Genomic DNA, 21,562 nt, shown 5'->3' on the forward strand with positions numbered 1-21,562 from the left:
ACTCTTCCAAATTCTTAAAGCTTACCATATTTTTGCTTCAAACTTACCTACCAGGCAGCTATAGGATCAGTGCTCTAAGATAGTTGAGTTGATGCTCTGGGGTTTGTTTTTGGTCCTGTTTCTGGCTGTATCATCTGGGCAAGTCTCTGTGCCTCGGTTTTCCATTTATAAGGTGGAGGTAAGACTGCAGCTACTATGTGAGAATAGTACCGTTATTTATTGAATGCTTACAAATGATACATTAAATACTTTACATAGTCTTACTCATAATACTGTAGTAGCTGTATTGTGCAGATACTGTCATTTTTCTAATTTGACAGATGAAGAAACTGAAGCACAGAGAGGTTAAGTAACTTGCTGAAGGTCACACCTAGAATTGACAGTGGTGGGATTCAAACCCAGGTAGTTTAGATCCAGAGTCTGTGTTCTTAACCACTGTTCTATACCCTGGAATCCTTTGCAGTAGTGCAGTAGGAATATTTTTTTGTATGGATCAATTTTTATATTAACCGTCCATTTCCCTGAAGCCTGAGGGAGATACAGAGAGTAACATACTCTTGAGAAACCTGAGTTGATGTTGATGGTATCAGTATTTTGACATAAAAATGCTGACTTCTCAAAGATATGCTTTGGAGGTTTGTAACTTTGCCACCGCAGGTCAAGAAAGGGAGCATGTTCATGTCTTCTCTACCTTTCTGGTAAAACTACTACTCCGCTTGACCTGTGGTGGCTCAGTGGATAAAGCGTCGACCTGGAAATGCTGAGGTCGCCTGTTCGAAACCCTGGGCTTGCCTGGTCAAGGCACATATGGGAGTTGATGCTTCCAGCTCCTCCTCCCCTTCTCTCTGTCTCTCCTCTCTCTCTCTCTCTCTCTCTCTCTCTCTCTCTCTGTCTCTCCCTCTCCTCTCTAAAGTGAATAAATAAATAAAAATTAAAAAAAAAAATTATAAAAAAAAAGAATAACTACCTTCATTAAAAAAAAACAAAACTACTACTCCCTAGGTCAGTACTGTCCAGTAGGAATATAATGGAGGCACGTATGTCATTTAAAAAATTTCTGTTAGCCACACCAAAATAAGTAAAAAGGGGAAATTAATTTTATTTGTTTGTTTTAATTTTTTTACTAGGAGAAATTTATTGTTATTTTTATTTTTTGCTTTATTTTTATTTACATTTTAAAACTTTTTAGTTGATTTTATTGGGATGATATTGGTTAATAAAATTATATAGGTTTCAGGTGTATAGTTCCATAATACATCATCTCTATATTGTATCATGGGTTCACCAACCCAAGTTAAGTCTCCTTTCATCACTATTTATCTCCCTTATACCCTCTTCTACCTCCCCAACCCCCTTAGACATGAATTTTAATAATTTTATTTAACTGAGTATTATTATGTAACATAATTAAGATATTTTACACACGTTTTTGGACTAAGTCTTAGAAATCCAATGTGTATTTTATACTTACAGCACATCTTAATTTGGACTAGCCACATTTCAAGTGTCAGTAGCTACATGTGGCTAGCAACCTACTGTATTGGACAGCTCAGCCACAGGTAATACCTGGGTCTAATTTCAGTTGTGACTTACGTCTGAACCAATAGTGTAGGATTTCAGGAGTCTAATAACCTATAGGACAAGTTTTATACTTTAAAGAAAAACGTTTTGCCCACACATTGACTTTTCAGTTATTACAAATGAGTGAAATAGTACCATTCTCCATTAGAAAAATATTTGGGGAATTTCTTTAGAAGTAGTGACCTTTTCAGTAGGTGATTTAGCTCCAGCAACCTTTGTGATGCAACAGTTCTTTTTTTCTTTTCCTAGACATCAACAAGTTTCTGTGGATGGTCCGAATTGGAGGGAGCACAGACACAGGCAGACATATCAAGGAGCATGATTACTATACTCCAACTGGGGAATTCCGTGTGGACCGTGAAGGTTCTCCAGTGCTGCTCAACTGCCTAATGTACAAGATGTGTTACTATCGCTTTGGACAAGTCTATACAGAAGCCAGTGAGTGATTCATAGCAACATTGATAACAATAAATAAGAAGAACAGTAATAGCTAATACAGAGTGTTTTTCATATGCCAGGCACTCTTCCAAGTGCTTTACATCTATTAACTCATTTAATTCTCACAATAACTAAAAAAGTAGATGGTATTACTCACATTTAATATATGAGGAAATGAAGGTATAAATATACTGCTCACAAAAATTAGGGGATATTTCAAAAATGGATATGAAGCGATAAAATATCCCCTAGTTTTTGTGAGCAGTATAGGATACTTAAGCGCTCAGAGTCACATAACTAGTAGCAGAGTCAGCTTAAGTCCAGGCAGTCTGGCTCCAGATTCTAGTGCTTTTACCCATTACTCTTTATTGCCTCTCAGTAAACTGTACTCCAGTGGAAAATGGAATGAGGGGGGATAAAGGACTTGTCATTTTAGCTAAGTAAATTGAGAGTAATTTGAGTAGTTAAGTCTTTCCTTCTGACTTCAATTTCTTATTTCTGCCTTAGGGACAATTTCTGAACCAGATACAGGCCTTTGACTTCTGATAGGTTCTTCTCTGATCCATGGAAGGATTACTAGGTAACACAGAGGCCTCTGGGTGGCAGTCCTCAGGAATAGAGGGTTTGGAAGTTAGCCCTGTCTCTTAGAAGGCATGAGAAGCATCATCATCTTGGAGAGGACTTGAGTTAGAGTAACACTGGATTTGCCTTTACTACCTGACATCCTTTTCTGCAGGTCCTACCCTAAATATTCTGCATTCCAATTAGTAGATGGTTTACCAATTGATTTACTATTTCTTTAGGAAATCAGTACTGTAGAAAGAAGTGTATCTCTTTTTCTTTTTTGTCTTTCTAGAGCGTCCACCAGGCTTTGACCGTGTGCGGAATGCTGAGATTGGGAATAAAGACTTTGAGCTTGATGTTCTGGAGGAAGCATATACCACAGAACATTGGCTAGTAAGGATATACAAGGTGAGCAGATCTTATACTGAGAAAGCTGCTGTAATGTTTGCAGATTGGTTCTAGTGCTTAAAAGCAGGCAACATATCTCTAAAAAAGGGACTTTTCTTATGTCTGAAGAGGAGTTTGCAACTCACTGAGAATTTTACTGTTTTTATTTTAGATTGTTCTCAGAGAGTAGATACCCCAGTCTGCTGATCTGTTGTCATTTTAGCAGTGGTTGCAGTGATACTCCTCCAGTTGCGGCTGAACTTGGTCTTTTCTAGGATTATCGAGCTTTGGGGCAGGGGAGAAAGAGAAAGAGTGTCTGTTTGTGTTTTCGAACTACATTTTCTTCTACTGAAGAACTTATGTCATAAAGTCACATATAAGTGTGTTTTATCTCTAACATACTTTGATGTATTTGGAAGGTAGATCATTTATACTGCTCCTCACAGAGGTATTTCAAAAGGCTAAGCAGAGAGTAGCTAGCCTCAAACTAGTGCTTGATTAATCACAAAGCCAAACCAGGCAGTAGAATCCAACATAAGTCCTCCCCGTCTGGGTAAGGGGAGCTCTCCCAAGTTGACCTGATTGTAAATACTAAATTTTTTGTTGCAGGTAAAGGACCTGGATAATCGAGGCTTGTCAAGGACATAAAGATTACGTCCCGCTCTGATATGCTTTGCACTGAGCGCGTCAAATTTAGGACGCTGAAGACATTTTTTAAATATGCAGTTTAAAGAACAGCACGATGGGATTAGATTTCTCTGGAAGTTTTGCCCTTGGCAGTAGGGGCTGGGCCAAATGCAAAGAGTTATATAATTGAGCAGGTTACCAAATGAAATGTCATGGCTTTACTTTAGTCCATTAAAGGGGGGGAATTTTTTTTTAATGTGCCTTATTTGTTTTTACTTTTAACTGATTTGAGGAAGGCAAAGTTTATGCTGGGCTGATAGACAGAAAGCAGACCTCATCCATGTTTTTAGTTCTCTAAATCAGCTGTGTAGGGACATTCTGTCTTTCACAAATCAGGGAAACTATCTAGGACTAGATCAGATCCGACATATATAAACAGTTTTGTCATTTCAAAAATTGCAGCTCCGAGCACCATGCCTTGCACGGGATGCTCAATAAACATTTATTGAATGAATAAGTGGGACTAGAGGAGTGCCATTTCTGGGAGGAAAGGCAGCTGTGTTGCTGTCATGTCTCTTTTCAACATATCTCATCCCTGAAACTCTGACTTTAGGAGGGAGAGAAGGTGATCTCACTATTCTTTGGGATTAGCTAGGTCGTTTTTTGTTTTGTTTTGAAGCAGGAATAAATACAGGGAGAATAAATCAGCGGTTTTGAAGACTCAAGACAAACAGTGAAATTGTTTTCATTATCAGTGGAGGAAGAAACTCCTCCAACATTATATATAAAACTTGATGGTTAGTAGATATTTTGGAAGCTGTTGAAATGGAATCATGCATACCTATTTGAAATCCAGCTTGTATCTCACTTATCCATGATACAGCAAATGTCTCTTTGCTCCTTTGCTTTAGATTACACACTAAAATTCTATGGTTATTTAAAGGAGAGCTTTTTTATCCCTTAATCTCTGCCTATTTGTTGTTGTTATATACCACTAATAATCTCAATGATCTGGTTTTGAAGTCCTTGGCAAGTTAGCTTACGAGTTAAGAGAAAGAATTGCTAGTAGCAGGTACCTAGAAAGCAGTGCTAGCGTGACGGAGGTAAAGGGGAAGAGAAACTTAAAATCACAGTAGAGAAGGACATTGTATGTATTTTACAACATAAGACAAGTATCAGTGGTATTTCCAAACCTTAAATCATTTTTAAAAATACAAGGCAACTAATTAGTGTTACCTGTTGAAGGAATGGGAGCAATTACATGGCTTTTAGATAAGTAAAAATGGTGCTCCTATAAAGTGTGCTCAGGTATACTTCTATACACAGTAAACAATATATATATAAAGTGCTTCAACTGTGTGAAGTTTAGATTTGATGTAATATTTGACTTACTATAGGTAAAATACATTACTTAGTTTATATAAGAATTTCTCCCTATTGTAAGAGGTTATTCTGAGGTTTATTTATTTTTTATTTCTTTTACCAATATGAATACCATTTAGAGATCATTAATGGTCTTCCTCCATAGTATAAATGGGATAACCCTTTATCATTATAGATGTTGCTTTGATGATTTTGTTACTTTTTAGGCTGCATGAAGCCATCTTTTTGAAAAATTTACTTTTCATTTGCATTATTAGAGTACACTTAGTGTATAAAAAACTCAATTCTAAAAAGCAACAAGTGTTTTCCACTCCCAGGAAGGGCAATTACTTTCAACTCTGCTGATTCTCACATTGCTTACCTCCACCTCATTAAATAGCTTACTTTCTTTTGCTATGTATTGATTTTTCAATTTTAGGTGTCATCTGTTGGCTTTCTGGTGTGGGAATTGAGAATTTAGCTCTTTTTCACCATCCTGCTATTCCCATGGAACATTTTAAGGTTCTATTATAGTTATATAGAACCTTATAGTTTTTAACCCTATGGCTTTCCACAACTAGGCCATGTGGTATGCTACTATTTTTTTTTACCTGCATAACTTTGTAGTTTTTTCATTTTTGTACTTATCATTAATTTCTCCCCAAACTCAACTTCATTTGTGCCAACTTTCTTTTTCTTTGTTCAGACTCATTAGTGATGTCTTTCTGTTCTGGTATGTCCCTGTTTGATTTATTCTTTAGGTTTGCTACACAACTCTTGGGTTGGTGTATCCTTTCACTGTTTTATTATGCATATTAATCCTCTTACATTTCTTTATCTGTCACCTCTAATTTACCTCTGTCACACTTTGCTGAGAAAGTGTGTAGGAGGTAAATTTCTTGAGATCTTGCATGTCTCATGCCACACTTAATTGGTTTGCTAATAGAGTTCCAGGTTATGAATAACATTTCCTTAGAATTATTTTGGAGGCATGGGCTCATTATTTTCTCTGTTCTAAATGTTGAGAAATACAGTGCTATTCTGATTTTTCCTTTTTTTGCATGTGTCCATTCCCTCTCACTCCCACCTCAAACCTCTTGGAATCTTCTCTTTATATGTAATGTTTTGGAATTTTCCAAATGATGTGTCTTAGAGTGGATCGTTCATTATGCGTGTGGAAAGTCAAGTTTTCAGTTCTGGGAAATTTCCTCAGTTATTTGTGGATTTCCCCTAATCTATTTCTCTTTCTGAAAAATAAGCTATTTGGATGGTGGGCATTGCAGATAAGTCTCTCATACTATTCTTACTTTGGTTTCCATCTTCATGCTTCCTCATGGAAGATTTTATAAAATAATTTTTTGTAATCTATTTAGTTTCTTTATTTTCTGCTATCACAGTTTTTAATGTTGGGGGTGTTTTTGTTTGAATATTCCTTTGTTTTGACATCTTTCATATTAAAGTCCTTTTTAAATTCTTGGTTGTCTGCTCTTTTTAAGAGTGGGACCCTAGCCTGACTGGTGGTGGTGCAGTGAAGAGAGCATCAACTTGGGATGCTGAGGTCCCAGGTTCAAAACCCCGAGGTCGCCAGCTTGAGTGTGGGATCATCAAAACTATCCCAGCTTGAGCCCAAAAGTCACTGACTTGAGCAAGGGGTCACTTGCTCAGCTGGTGCCCCCATTCAAGGCAGGTATGAAAAGCAGTCAGTGAACAATTCAAGTGCTGCAACTACAAGTTGCTGTTTCTCATTTCTCTCCCTTCCTCTCTCCCTTTCTTTCTCTTGTGGAAAAAGAGCGGGTCCCTAAAAAGCTGATGGGAAAGCTATTTGGGGAGCAGGGTCAGGCTCACTGCTGTGATTTGGTTGAGTTGTTACATTAGGAAATCCCTGATACTGGAATCTTAGAATTAGCTCTTTTTTTTTTTTTTTTTTTTTGAGAGAGAGAGAGAGACAGGAAGGGAGAGCGTGAGAAGCATCAAGTCATAGTTGCTTTCACTTTAGTTGTGAATTGAGCTTCTTGTATGTATGTGCTTTGATCAGGGCTGTGCCAATGTCCCCATGCTCAAGCCAGCAACCTAGTGCTGATGAGCCCTGGCTCAGAGCTGGAGACCTTGGGGTTTTGAATGGGCAACCTCAGCATTTCAGGTCAAAGCTTTATCCACTGTGCCACCACAGGTTAGGCAGATCTTTTATATAGATAACATTCCCTTGGGAAGGCTTGCATATTCTCTAAGGTAATGTTTTTCAACCATTGTGCCGTTAGACATGGTCAGGTGTGCCATGGGGAAATTAAACATGGGTCCCCAAACTACGGCCTGCGGAGGCTATTTATCCGGCCCACCGCCAGCCGCCTCCGTCCAAACATAAACATTCCCCTCACAATCCCTCCAGCTATCAGCGACAGGAAGAGTGGAGGCACAGGGAACACTCACTGACCAGTCACCTTCTAGGACAGAGGTCCCCAAACTGCGGCCCCCTGAGGCCATTTATCCGGCCCCGCTGCACTTCCGGAAGGGGCACCTCTTTCATTGGTGGTCAATGAAAGGAGCATATTGACCATCTCATTAGCCAAAAGGCCCATAGTTCCCATTGAAATACTGGTCAGTTTCTTGATTTAAATTTACTTGTTTTTTATTTTAAATATTGTATTTGTTCCCGTTTTTTTTACTTTAAAATAAGATATGTGCAGTGTGCATAGGGATTTGTTCATAGTTTTTTTTATAGTCCGGCCCTTCAACGGTCTGAGGGACAGTGAACTGGCCCCCTGTGTAAAAAGTTTGGGGACCCCTGTTCTAGGATTTATCCCAACCACTAGCGATGAACCAATAGTAGGCCGCCTCTCATCCACACCCAGGAAGGTCCCTGCTCAGGCTGCCGCACACTTGTCATTGTGTGGCCACTGCGAGTAGTTGAAGCTGCTACTCCTCCCCATGGTCCCGATTTCTAATCCTGATCAGGACTGGAGGTAAATGTTGCCACCACTAGATAAAGCCTCAGCCTCAGCTGGTTATGTCTATCCTGATGGTGTATATAGATATTTGACCTTTTTCTTTTTAAAAGAGCCCCCCTGCAGAGGGTGATAAACAATGCATCACAATGTTATCTAACTTCAAAGCTAAAGTTTGCTGATCTTCCTTTGGACAGTTTTTGGTTATCTGTTGTGAAGGAGTTCCCCATTCTGGCCAACAAAGCTATTTTGACATTGCGCCCGTTTTCAACCACATATCTATGTGAGCTGAGCTTCTCAAGCTTGACTGCGATAAAAACTAAAAACAGAGAGACTGAGAACTGTTGAGGAAGAGCTTCGTGTGAGTCCTACCATACCTGCCTTTTGTGTTCATCGAAACAGGCCCAGGTTTCACACTGAGTATAAATACATTTAGAAACTATATTATTAACTATATGTATATGTACTGTGTTAGAGTGTCATTTTGGTAGGTGGTGTGCCCCAGGATTTTGTAAATGTAAAAAATGTGCTGCGGCTCAAAAAAGGTTGAAAATCACTGCTGTAAGGATACAAACCAAGCTGCCAGATTTTTCTAAGAGTAACGTGGAAAAAAGATGTAAGAGGTCCAACCTTCAGTGCAAAACTTAATGCCTTTGTTTTCAGTAAAGCACCCAAGCCTTGAACCATCCTTGTAGCTTTCTAGCTCAGATACCATGTGTTTATCCTCAAGTCTGTTCCAGCTTTGGGGAGGGGCAGCTCTGGATCCAAGGGTCTATTTGCTTCTTACCTAGTCTTTGAACCTACCCTCTTTTATGCCCCACCTTCATCTACCTTTCAGTTACTTGATTGAGCCGTTGGGAAGTTACGTGATTGTAAATCAAGTTGCTTTTCTGCTTTGGCATTGTTGGCTCTAGGATTCATCTTTGTTTTAACTGAAGACGTTCCGCTTGCCAAAATTCTGTTTTTCATACTCTCTTCTAGTGTCTTTTAAAGGTATACTATTTTAGTAGGTTTCAGAAGGGAACAGAGATTACTGGGCATTCTCCCATATGCTAGCTTTAACTGCATTCTGCCTAGTCTGTATACCTTTTTATTCAGGCTGATACTTTTAATTCTGTCCAGAAACATAGGAAACTGAGCAGCATACAATGTATTGAATAGTAAGTGACCTGAAAACTTCCTTTATTACATGAAGCCTCACCTGTGATGTCCTGGTTAACTTCTTGAATAGGCATTTTGAAGGGCTCCAGTCTTGGTTGAAAACGGATGTGTGCATTTTTCTGTAACCTATTTTACATTTATTTTCCTCCGTTACCCGTAACACAATCGAGCTAGTTATGCCCCATGTATGTGGCCCAGTTTTAAGAGGTGGAGAATTTAATGGAGATGATGTTGCCTGAATCTTGGGGCTCCCCACTCTTTTACTGCCAAGGTGAAACCTATTTAAGTTTTCCACATTACTTACTCCTTAAACAGGCCCCTTTCCCCAGAATTTACTTTCCCATAAACTGGTTACTTTTAACACCTGAATTGTAAAATGAGGCAAAACAGCCTTTCTGTTGTGCCAGTGTAAATTCCACATTCAGAATGAGAAGGCACGGAAGACTAAGCCATGAAGATTCTCTATTTTTCTAAACAGCGCGGCTGGGTACTGTTTGGAGCCGGTTCAGAACCCGGCAAAACTGGTCACCTGACAGTGCCTCAAACTGCCCGACGCCTTCCTGGCCGGTTCCCGGGGCCGCCCTGCGGCTCCCCGCGTTCCTTCGTCCGCCCAGAACCAGTTCTGGGCAGCCGGTCCCAGCTTCTCCGCTCGTGCGCGGCCCAAGCAGGGCCCGCAGTCCTGTCCCGTTGACATGGATACGTTTGGTAGCCGAGACCTCCCAGACCCACAGTGGGTAAGGCCCAGTTGCCATTCCCATCCACTCCGAGCGGCCGGCCTTCCAAACCCGAAAACGGGAAAGCGCACCTCCTTGCTTTACGGTAGGGCGCGCGCGTTTGCGACACTGTGGCGCTAGCCAGTTTTGGCGGGAAAAACGCTGCATTTGGATTCCTGTAGTAGCGGGCAGAAGACGGCCTGGTGAGGAGGGCGGCGGGTAGGGGGGGGGGAAGGGCGTCTACCGACGAATTCAGGGTCCGCATTAGCTAGGAGAGTCATGGCCACGGGTTCGGACAAACGCCCCTACCCGGAGGGGCGGCTCCAGAGGGCGGAGGGGGTAGTACCGCGGTCCCGGTGGTAGAGGGACTACCTCTTTCCCGGCCTGCGTGCCACCGGCCCTGCCTCCCGCCCGTCGGGCAATTTGGCCCCGCCCCGGCCTCTTCCCGGCCCAGCGGACGCTGCAGGGGTGGGAAGGGGCGCTGCCAACTCCTGGTCCCTGCACCCTGTGCTCTCGGCCCCGAGCCCACCTTTCACCCCTCGATATCCGCCGGGGCATTGTCCCCGCCTTGTCACAGCTGTTCTGTTTCCTCCGGACGGGAAAGGCCAGTATGTGCCCTCGGTGTGCGTGGGGTTGCAGAGTTACAGAACCGCACGCCACGATTTAGAACCCTTTCTGCGGTTTGGGCTGGGTTGAAATGTGGGCGATGAGGTGTCAGGGGGAACAGTGCTGTTGTTTATATTGAGGGCGCGCGGCTCAGTGGCTTCACAGGTGCTGAAGCTGGCGCTCATCCCCGAGTCTCTGGACCCCGCCGGTTACAGCCGTGGGACAGAGCGGCCATGGCGGTGCCCTTCGTGGAAGACTGGGACTTGGTGCAGACCCTGGGAGAAGGTGCCTATGGAGAGTGAGTGAGCCCGCGCCCCTGCTTTCATACTTGCTTCCTTTTCTGTCTGGCCCGGTTTGAGGGCATATTCGTTGTTTTGGAGTTGTTATTTAATAAATGGGGCCTTAGAAGACACATCTCTGCATTTGAAACCCAAGACTTGGAAGCTGAAGCTGTAAGGCCTTTTTTCCCTTTGACATTGTTTCTAAAGAGCTGGAAAGGACCTCTGCGGTCAGTTTCTCCTGCCACGTGTTCCTTATTGGGTGTTGGGCACAGAAGTTAGAGGAGCGAGTGAACGGACTCTGGAGTCAGATTGCTTGGGGTCAAATTGTTCTGTTCTTAGGGAAGCTTCCAAATGTCATGTGTGCCTTTGTTTTCTTAGCTAGCTGTAAGATGGCAGTTGCAGTCCTTACCCCATAGGTGCTTACAGCAATTTCCACAGGAAGAATAAACGTTAGGTAATGTTACTAAAATAAAATGTGGCCTAGAACTACTATTATCCCACTGTAGTTTATATTCTCAAGTGTTTATTAAGTGACTTTTGGCCATATAACATAATGATTTCCTTGGTGCATTACCTCTTATACCTCATTTCAGAAAGGAGTAGTGTCTGTTGAGAATATAGCAGAAACCATGGTTTCTCCTTGGTGGAGAAATTAATAAAGGAAAAATAGCTTTGGATGGGTCATGTTTGATCTTTTGAAGTTTTAAAATTAATAGAATTCAAGCATCTGGAATGTTATAACGTTTCCTTTTCCTTTTACTTTTTAGAGTTCAACTTGCTGTGAATAGAAGAACCGAAGAAGCGGTTGCAGTGAAGATTGTAGACATGAAGCGTGCTGTAGATTGTCCAGAAAATATTAAGAAAGAGATCTGTATCAATAAAATGTTAAATCATGAGAATGTAGTGAAATTCTATGGTCACAGGAGAGAAGGCAATATCCAATATCTATTTCTGGAATATTGTAGTGGAGGAGAACTTTTTGATCGAATAGGTATGGAAAGGATTTCAGTTAAATATTCTACTAAACAAAGTTTCTAAATTTGTTTTTTAAGCTTGGGTTTGCTAATTTGGTCATTGTCCACTGAGAATTGCTTATGAATTGGTTGGTATTGTTGCTTTGTAGATTTTAAGAATGATAAACTGTAATTTCATGGTGAAGTATTAGAAATCAATGCATTGTTTGCTTTTATTATTATTATTATTATTTTTTTTTTTTTTTTTTTTACAGGGACAGAGAGAGAGTCAGAGAGAGGGATAGATAGGGACAGACAGACAGGAACGGAGAGAGATGAGAAGCATCAATCATTAGTTTTTCGTTGCAACACCTTAGTTGTTCATTGCCTTCTCATATGTGCCTTGACCGTGGGCCTTCAGCAGACCGAGTAACCCCTTGCTCGAGACAGTGACCTTGGGTCCAAGCTGGTGAGCTTTTGCTCAAACCAGATGAGCCCACGCTCAAGCTGGTGACCTTGGGGTCTTGAACCTGGTCTTCAGCATCCCAGTCCAACACTCTATCCACTGCGCCACCACCTGGCCAGGCGCTTTTATAATTTTTTTGTAAACACTAATTACACGAAATTATTGGATGTATTTACAGATGCAAAATAATACCATGTTGTTACATTTTTTCTTTTATGTTAGTGAAATAATTTGGAATTTCCTAGGATTGCTTTTATACATTAAGTGAATTATGTTTCTGCTACTTAAATGTTCAGGTAGACTCAAAGGCTTGATGTTACAGAACACTGAGAAGTGCATAAAATCTGTGGATCTATATTTATTATTTAAAGCTATTGTATTAATAGTCAAAATTAGTTATTAGAATCTCCAGTATTTATCTCAAAAGTATTTATTTCTTTTATATAAAAGAAATCATGAGTTAACAAGGGAGATCAAAATGTAAAAAGGTAACTGACAATAGGCTATTTCTTAATAAAACTGTTTCCCAAAGAAATTACACAGGCATTCATGACTTGGTAGTGTGAGAGGTTATATGAAGTTTAAATTTGTTAAATATTTATTGAAATTAGCTGAGATTTGCCCAAGCTTCCACTTTGACAATTACATTTCAGGAGTGGAAAAATATTGGCATAACATTTTGATGAAATTAGAGGAGAAATTGAAAGATCAAATAAATCATGGTTAAAATAAGTAAAGTAGGGGCTTTCAAGGTATGATTTGCATTCTTGATTTGGATAATAGATTGTTATTTCTAATTTTTCTGTGTTAATTTTCACCACATAACATGGGTTAATGTGAGTTACTAGGTATTGTATGTGTTAGTGGACTAGAGAGTCTTAATTGCTAGTATAAGCTTCTGTTTGCTAAAGTATAATCACCAATGTTTAACCTTAGAATTTGGAGGTTATGTGGTTGATTCCTAATTATATTTACCTTGTAAACTAACTTGCATAACTTCTATAGAGCCAGATATAGGTATGCCTGAACAAGATGCTCAGAGATTCTTCCATCAACTCATGGCAGGGGTAGTAAGTATAGTTGTCTCTTTTCATTTTACTTAAAATTAGTATGAATGAAGTTACTTACTAAATTCTAGTATGCTTTCCTTTGCTTTCTTAGATTTATCTGCATGGTATTGGAATAACTCACAGGGATATTAAGCCAGAAAATCTCTTATTGGATGAAAGAGGTAAGTTTAGCATTTTGTCACTGCTACCTAGATTATTTTGGTATAGCCATGCAAAGCTGTTTCAAGACTTCTGCATTTTTAAAATTTCTGGGCAAAGAATCTGAAAGGTTTTGGAAATTTTGGAGACTTGTAGTATGTTTAGACTTCACAAGTCCTTCATGATATAATTGTGGATGAGATAGAGAAATCTGAGCTAGATGCAAGGGTAGCTCTCTTGATAGATAACTATATGAATAGTCTTAAACAATTCTTTAATGAATTAATGAATGTTAGTTTCTTTTGGAATAGCCTGGATGTTAGCTTTGTCATGCTTGTACCTTTTTTTTTTTTAACAATATTAGTTTTGTTTTTTTTGTTACAGAGAGAGAGCGAGAGATAGGGACAGACAGGAAGGGAGAGAGGTGAGAAGCATCAAGTCTTTGTTGCGGTACCTTAGCTGTTCACTGATTGCTCTCTCATATGTACCTTAACTGGGAGTGGGGGGGTACAACAGAGCAAGTGACCTCCTGCTCAAACCAGCGACCTTTGGGCTCAAGCCAACAACCATAGGGTCAGGTCTATGATCCCGCAATCAAGCTGGTGAGCCTGCGCTCATGCGGCAACCTTGGGGTTTCAAACCTGGGTCCTTCACGTCCCAGTCCACTGTGCCACTGCTTAGTCAGGCTAATCTGTGATTGGGATAAAGGGACAAGGAGTTTAGCCATATTTTTTTTTCAGGGACAGAGAGTCAGAGGGATAGATAGGGACAGACAGACAGGAGCGGAGAGAGATGAGAAGCATCAATCATCAGTTCTTCGTTGCGACACGTTAGTTGTTCATTGTTTGCTTTTTCATATGTGCCTTGACCGTGGGGCTACAGCAGACTGAGTAACCCCTTGCCCGAGCCAGCGACCTTGGGTCCAAGCTGGTGAGCTTTGCTCAAACCAGATGAGCCCACACTCAAGCTGGCGACCTTGGGGTCTCGAACCTGGGTCCTCCGCATCCTAGTCTGATGCTCTATCCACTGCGCCACTGCCTGGTCAGGCAGTTTAGCCATATTTTATGGATGAAATTGAGAGGGTGGATGGTGAAAGCTTATAGAATCAGGATCATAAAAAATGACAGATGTTAACTACATTAGGTAGTGATTTCTTTGTTTTGTTTTTTTTTAATTTATTTTTTTTACAGAGACAGAGAGTAAGTCAGAGAGGGATAGACAGGGACAGACAGACAGGAACGGAGAGAGATGAGAAGCATCAATCATTAGTTTTTCATTGCGCGTTGCAACACCTTAGTTGTTCATTGATTGCTTTCTCATATGTGCCTTGACCGCGGGCCTTCAGCAGACTGAGTAACCCCTTGCTGGAGCCAGCGACCCTGGGCTCAACCTGGTGTAATTTTGCTCAAACCAGATGAGCCCGCGCTCAATCTGGCAACCTCAGGGTCTCGAACCTGGGTCCTCTGCATCCCAGTTTGACGCTCTATCCACTGCGCCACCGCCTGGTCAGGCGAGTTCTTTGTTTTGTTGAATGCTGTATTTAATGCATTAGAATATTGTCTGATAAATAGTTGGCTTTCAAAAATACTTATTGAATGAATGAATTTTGCACATCAGAGAGGTGAGTCAGAATTAACAAGTTGTTTTCCATTTGGGAAAAATCTAAAGCCCAATATTTGTATTGAAAAAAGTACCAGATGAGAACATATCTTCAGTAGCAATGCAGTTTACAACAGACGACTACTAGGCAGCAAAGTTCATAATAATCACCAGTGCAATTTGGTCATTGAAAAACTGAGGTGATAATATTCAGAGTGAGAAGAATAGTCCAGCACTTCTCTGGTGCGGACACACCAGAAATAATAAGTATCCTGGGATAATACTATAGAATGCATGTGGGCCACTGAAGTACTTTTATAGGAGAATGACGAGAATGATGAAAGGGCTAAAAACTATGTATAATAAGGAATAATTGAAGGAACTCAGGAGAAACCTACTAATTGTTAAATGCAGATCTTCATTGGGTGTAAACTATACAGAAACAGTTTGGATTACTACAGGGATGACCCCTGTTAATGGGTCTGCATAAAAACTGAATAAGTAGCCCTGGCCGGTTGGCTCAGCGGTAGAGCGTCGGCCTGGTGTGCGGGGGACCCGGGTTTGATTCCCGGCCAGGGCACATGGGAGAGGCGCCCATCTGCTTCTCTACCCCTCCCCCCCTCCTTCCTCTCTGTCTCTTCCCCTCCCACAGCGAGGCTCCATTGGAGCAAAGATGGCCCGGGCGCTGGGGATGGCTCCTTGGCCTCTGCCCCAGGCGCTAGAGTGGCTCTGGTCGCGACAGAGCGACACCCCGGAGGGGCAGAGCATCGCCCCCTGGTGAGTGTGCCGGGTGGATCCCGGTCGGGCGCATGTGGGAGTCTGTCTGACTGTCTCTCCCGTTTCCAGCTTCAGAAAAATACAAAAAAAAAAAAAAAAACCTGAATAAGTTACTTTGGAGAAGAGTGAATTTATAACATGAGAGTCAAACACTGGATTATTGATTATCAGGGACATTATAAAGAGAATTTAAACGTTGCTTGGCTAGTTGAACCAAAGTACTTTTTAAAAAATTTTTTATTGATTTTAATTTATTGTGTTTACATAGATTCAATTATCCCACCGAATATATCTCTACCCTCACCCCCGTGTTCCCCTTGATACCCCCCTTGCCTCCCTCCCCCCAACACCTTCCCCCTTTCCCTCCAGGAATTGCTGTCACTAATCTCTTTCCTTTTTTTTTTTTTTAAATAAATTTTTTATTTTAATGGGGTGACATCAATAAATCAGGGTACATACATTCAAAGAAAACATTTCCAGGTTATCTTGTCATTTAGTTCTGTTGCATACCCATCACCCAAAGAGAGATCGTCCTCCGCCAACCTCCATCCAGTTCTCTCTGTACCCCTCCCCCTCCCCCTCTTCCGCCTTCCCTCCCCCCACCCCTCGTAACCACCACCCTCTTGTCCATGCCTCTTAGTCTCGCTTTTATGTCCCACCAATGTATGGAATCCTGCAGTTCCTGTTTTTTTCTGATTCGCTTATTTCATCCCGCACAATGCTACCAAGACTCCACCATTCCGCTGTAAGTGATCCGATGTCATCCTTTCTCCTAGCTGAATAGTATACCATGGTGTATATGTGCCCCATCTTCTTCATCCAGTCCTCTATTTTTTTTTTTACAGTGATTAAAAGCCTTTAAGCAAACTCTTGGCCAATACAGCAAGAATCCATAAAAGAGTAGTGTTCTTAACATGTTCACCAAGTCCAAGTTGGCCCCATCACCATGCCAAATCCCTGAAAAATGCAACCCAACCACAGTTCAGTCTGTTAGGAGCTGTCACAGGGAGCAGGAGTCCAGGAAAGTTCCCCACAGGAAAAGTCCGCATGGCACTGAAATTGTTGTCACCATTCTATACTTTGCAGCTCATGTCCAAGTCCCAATGACCGCTGCTTCTAGCTGGTAATGATTCAGGTAGACTGGAAAAAGCCATTTGCAGCATGCGTGGATATGGAGCTTCTGTTCTCCTCTCTTCTTTTTTTTAAATAAATAAATTTTTATTAATTTTAATGGGGTGACATCAATAAATCAGGGTACATATATTCAAAGAAAACATGTCCAGGTTATCTTGTCATTCAATTCTGTTGCATACCCATCACCCAAAGTCAGATTGTCCTCTGTCACCTTCTATCTAGTTTTCTTTGTGCCCCTCCCCCTCTTTCCCTTTTCTGATCCCCTCCTCTCATCCCCTTGCCCCTTTCCCCTTGACCACTTTAATTTGGTCCCTTTGATCCCGCCTCTGCCTCTATTACCTTCCTCAGTTCACATTGTTCATTAGATTCCTCAAATGAGTGAGCTCATATGATATTTTTCTTTCTCTGCCTGGCTTATCTCACTTAGCATAATAGTTTCCAGGTCCATCCATGTTGCTGCAAAAGGTAAGATTTCCTTTTTCACAGCCCCATAGTATTCCATTGTGTATATGTATCACTGCTTTTTAATCTACTCGTCCACTGACTGACACTTGGGCTGTTTCCAGATCTTGGCTATCGTGAACAATGTTGCCATAAACATGGGGGTGCATTTCTTCTTTTGAATCAGTGATTTGATACTCATAGGATATATTCCTGAAGGTGGGATAGCTGGGTCAAAAGGCAATTCCATTCTTAATTTTTTTAGGAATTCCATACTGTTTTCACAGTGGCTGTACCAATCTGCGTTCCCACCAGCAGTGCAGGAGGGTTCCCTTTTCTCCACATCCTTGTCAGCTCTTATTCTGTGTTGTTTTGTTGATGAGCGCCATTCTGACAGGTGTGAGGTGGTATCTCATTGTGGTTTTAATATGCATTTCTCTAATAATTAGTGATGTTGAACATTTTTTCATATGCCTATTGGCCATCTGTATGTCTTTGGAGAAGTGTCTATTCATTTCTTTTGCCCATTTTTTGATTAGATTGTTTACTTTCCTGGTGTTGAATTTTACAAGTTCTTTATAAATTTTGGTTATTAACCCCTTATCAGACGTATTGTTAAATATATTCTCCCATTGTGTGGTTTGTATTTTTTTTTGTTCATATTGTCTTTAGCTGTGCAAAATCTTTTTTTGTGTGTGTGCAAAATCTTTTTAGTTTGATATAGTCTCATTTGTTCATCTTGTCCATTTGTTCCCTTGCCCATGGAGATAAATCAGTAAATATATTGCTGTGAGAGATGTCGAAGAGCTTACTGCCTGTTTTCTTCCAAAGATGATTGTGGTTTTGAGACTTACATTTAAGTCTTTATCCATTTTGAGTTTATTTTTGTGTAAGTTGGTGGTCTAGTTTCATTTTTTTGCATTACCTGTCCAATTTTCCCAACACCATTTGTTAAAGAGGCTGTCTTTATTACATTGTATGCTCTTACCTCCTTTGTCAAATATCAATTGTCCATATAGGTGTGGGTTTATTTCTGGATTCTCTGTTCTGTTCCATTGATCTATATGCCTGTGCTTATGCCACTACCAAGCTGTTTTGAGTACAGTGGCCTTGTAGTATAACTTGCTATCAGGACATGTGATACTACCCACTTTATTCTTCTTTTTCAAGATTGCTAGGCTATTCATGTTCTTTTTTGGTTCCGTATAAATTTTTGGAATATTTGTTCTGTATCTTTGAAGTATGCCATTGGTATTTTAATAGGAATTGCATTGAATTTATAGATTGCTTTGGATAATGTAGATATTTTTAATGATGTTTATGCTTCTTATCCATGAACATGGTATATGCTTCCACTTGTTTTTATCTTCCTTGATTTTTTTTATCAATGTTTTATGATTTTCTGAGTATAAGTCTTTAACTTCCTTGATTAAATTTACTCTTAGGTACTTAATATTTTTTGTTGCAATAATGACGAGGATTGTTTTCTTAATTTCTCTTTTAGACAGTTCATTGTTGGTATTTAAAAATGCCTCTGGTTTCTGAATATTAATTTTATATCCTGCCACCTTGCTGAATTCATTTATCAGGTCCAATAGTTTTTGACTGAGACTTTAGTGTTTTCTATGTACAGTATCACATCCTCAGCAAATAATGATAGATTTTTTTGTTTGTTTGTTTTTTTATTTCTCTGAAGTTGGAAACGGGGAGGCAATCAGACAGACTCCCGCATGCGCCCGACCGGGATCCACCTGGCACGCCCACCAGGGGGCAATGATGCTCTGCCCATCTTGGGGTGTCGCTCTGCCGCAATCAGAGCCATTCTAGTGGCTCATCCTCAGCGCCCAGGCAAACACTGCTCCAATGGAGCCTTGGCTGTGGGAGGGGAAGAGAGAGACAGAGAGGAGGGGGAGGGGTGGAGAAGCAGATGGGCGCTTCTCCTGTGTGCCCTGGCCGGGAATCGAACCCTGGACTCCTGCACGCCAGGCCGACGCTCTACCACTGAGCCAACTGGCCAGGGCCAAATAATGATAGTTTTATTTCTTCTTTTCCAATTTGAATGCCGTTTATTTCTTCTTCTTGTCTGATTGTTGTGGCTAGGACTTCCAGAACTATGTTGAATAAGAGTGGTGAAAGGGGGCACCCCTGCCTTGTTTCTGATCTTAAGTGGATTGCTTTTAATTTTTCCCATTGAGTATGATGTTGGCTATCGGTTTGAAATAGATGGTTTCTTACAATCCTTTGTATTTTGCTGTACCAGTTGTTACTTCTCCACTATCATTTCTAATTTTATTTATTTGAGTCCTTTCTTTTTTTTCTTGGTGAGTCTGGTTAAAGGTTCATCGATCTTGTTTACCTTTTCAAAGAACCAGCTCTTGGTATCATTGATATTCTGTATTTTTTTTTAGCCTCTGTGTCATGTTGAGGTATGTTCCCTGTATTCCTACTTTTTTAGAATTTTGATCATAAATGGATGCTGGATTTTATCAAATGCTTTTTCTGCATCTATTGATATTATTATATGATTGTCCTCCTTCCTTTTGTTTATGTGATGAATCACATTGATTGATTTGTGAATATTGTACCAGCCTTGCCTCCCCAGAATAAATCCCAGTTGATCATGATGTGTGATTTTTTTCATGTATTGCTGGATCCAGTTTGCTAATTTTTATTTTTATTTTTTTATTTTTATTTTTTAGCAGAGACAGAGAGAGAGAGGGATAGATGGGGACAGAAAGACAGGAACGGAGAGATGAGAAGCATCAATCATTAGTTTTTTTTGCGTGTTGCAACATGTTCATTGTTCATTGATTGCTTTCTTATATGTGCCTTGACTGCGGGCCTTCAGTAGAACGAGTAACCCCTTGCTCAAGCCAGCGACTTGGGCTCAAGCTGGTGAGCCTTGCTCCAACCAGATGAGCCCTCACTCAAGCTGGCAACATTGGGGTCTCAAACATGGGTCTTCCACATCCCATTCCGACGCTGTATCCACTGCGCCACCACCCGGTCAGCGGTTTGCTTGTTGAGAATTTTAGCATCTAAGTTCATCAGGGATATTGGCCTATAGTTTAGTTTTATTTCTTTGTGTTGTCTTTGCCTGGTTTTGGAATCAGAATTATGCTCGTCTCATAAAAGGACCTTAGAAGTCTTCCCTCCCCTTGAATTTTTTGAAATAGCTTGAGAAGGATAGGAGTGAGTTCTTTGAATTTTTGGTAGAATTCACCTATGAAGCCATCTGGCCCAAGACTTTTGTTTGTTGGAGTTTTTTGATAACTGTTTTAATCTCATTTGTTTTAATCAGTCTGTTTAGATTTTCTGATTCTTCCAGATTTTCAAAAGATTATATGTTTCAAGGAATTTGTCCATTTCATCCAGGTTGTCTTAATTTTTTGGCATACAATTCTTTATAGTGTTTTCTTACAATCCTTTGTATTTTGCTGTATCAGTTGTTACTTCTCCACTATCATTTCTAATTTTATTTATTTGAGTCCTTTCTTTTTTTTCTTGGTGAGTCTGGTTAAAGGTTCATCGATCTTGTTTACCTTTTCAAAGAACCAGCTCTTGGTATCATTGATATTCTGTATTTTTTTTTTTAGCCTCTGTGTCATTTATTTCTGTTCTGATCTTTATTATTTCCTTCCTTCTACTACTTTTGGGCTTTACTTGCTGTTCTCTTACTAGTTCTTTTTTATGCAGGGTTAAGTTGTTTATTTGAGCTTTTTCTTGCTTCTTAAGGTATGCCTGTAATACTATGAACTTCCCTCTCAGGACTGCCTTTGCTGTGTCCCATAAATTTTGAGTTGTTGTATGTTCATTTTCATTTGTTTTAAGGAAATTTTTTTTTATTTTTTCCTTGATCTCATTGTTAACCCATTTGTTATTTAATAACATGCTATTTATTCTCCAAGTGTTTGAATGTTTTTCAGTTTTTCTGTTGTAGTTGATTTCTACTTTCATGCCATTGTGATCAGAGGAGATGCTTGATATGATTTCAATCTTCTTAAATTTATTGAGACTCATTTTGTGTCCTAACATGTGGTCTATCCTAGAAAATGTACCATGAGCACTTGAAAAAAATGTATATCTTGCTGTTTTAGGGTGAAAGGTTCTGAAGATACCTATTAAATCCAGTTGATCTACTGTGTCCTTTAAGGCTGCTGTTTCTTTGTTAATTTTCTTTCTTGAGGATCTATCTATCTAGTGATGTTATTGGGGCATTAAAATCCCCTATTATTATAGTATTGCTATTTTTATTTATTTATTTATTTTTTGTATTTTTCTGAAGTTGGAAACAGAGAGGCAGTCAGACTCCCACATGCGCC

General features: G+C 40.3%; 2 protein-coding genes across 6 annotated transcripts in view; both read left to right on the top strand.

Moving 5' to 3' along the window:
* The window catches only part of STT3A (STT3 oligosaccharyltransferase complex catalytic subunit A), a 33,192-nt gene extending 26,759 nt beyond the window's left edge, over positions 1–6,433 (top strand). For all 3 annotated transcript variants that reach the window (XM_066259639.1, XM_066259638.1, XM_066259640.1), the window contains exons 16-18: positions 1,831–2,019; positions 2,876–2,991; positions 3,580–6,433. In XM_066259639.1, the coding sequence (XP_066115736.1) occupies positions 1,831–2,019; positions 2,876–2,991; positions 3,580–3,618 (344 nt within the window). In that variant the 3' untranslated portion in view covers positions 3,619–6,433. The remainder of the gene's footprint in view (positions 1–1,830; positions 2,020–2,875; positions 2,992–3,579) is intronic.
* Positions 6,434–9,945: 3,512 nt separating this feature from the next.
* CHEK1 (checkpoint kinase 1) overlaps positions 9,946–21,562 on the top strand; it is a 46,367-nt gene continuing 34,750 nt past the window's right edge. The window contains exons 1-5 of one of the 3 annotated variants that reach the window (XM_066259643.1): positions 9,946–9,978; positions 10,536–10,679; positions 11,430–11,653; positions 13,087–13,151; positions 13,243–13,312. In XM_066259643.1, coding sequence (XP_066115740.1) covers positions 10,615–10,679; positions 11,430–11,653; positions 13,087–13,151; positions 13,243–13,312 — 424 coding nt within the window. In that variant the 5' untranslated portion in view covers positions 9,946–9,978; positions 10,536–10,614. Of the gene's footprint in view, positions 9,979–10,026; positions 10,680–11,429; positions 11,654–13,086; positions 13,152–13,242; positions 13,313–21,562 lie in introns of those variants that run through there. The other 2 variants (XM_066259644.1, XM_066259641.1) reach the window with 2 other exon arrangements.

Source organism: Saccopteryx bilineata, chromosome 2 (assembly GCF_036850765.1).
Source record: "Saccopteryx bilineata isolate mSacBil1 chromosome 2, mSacBil1_pri_phased_curated, whole genome shotgun sequence".
Lineage (NCBI taxonomy): Eukaryota > Metazoa > Chordata > Mammalia > Chiroptera > Emballonuridae > Saccopteryx > Saccopteryx bilineata.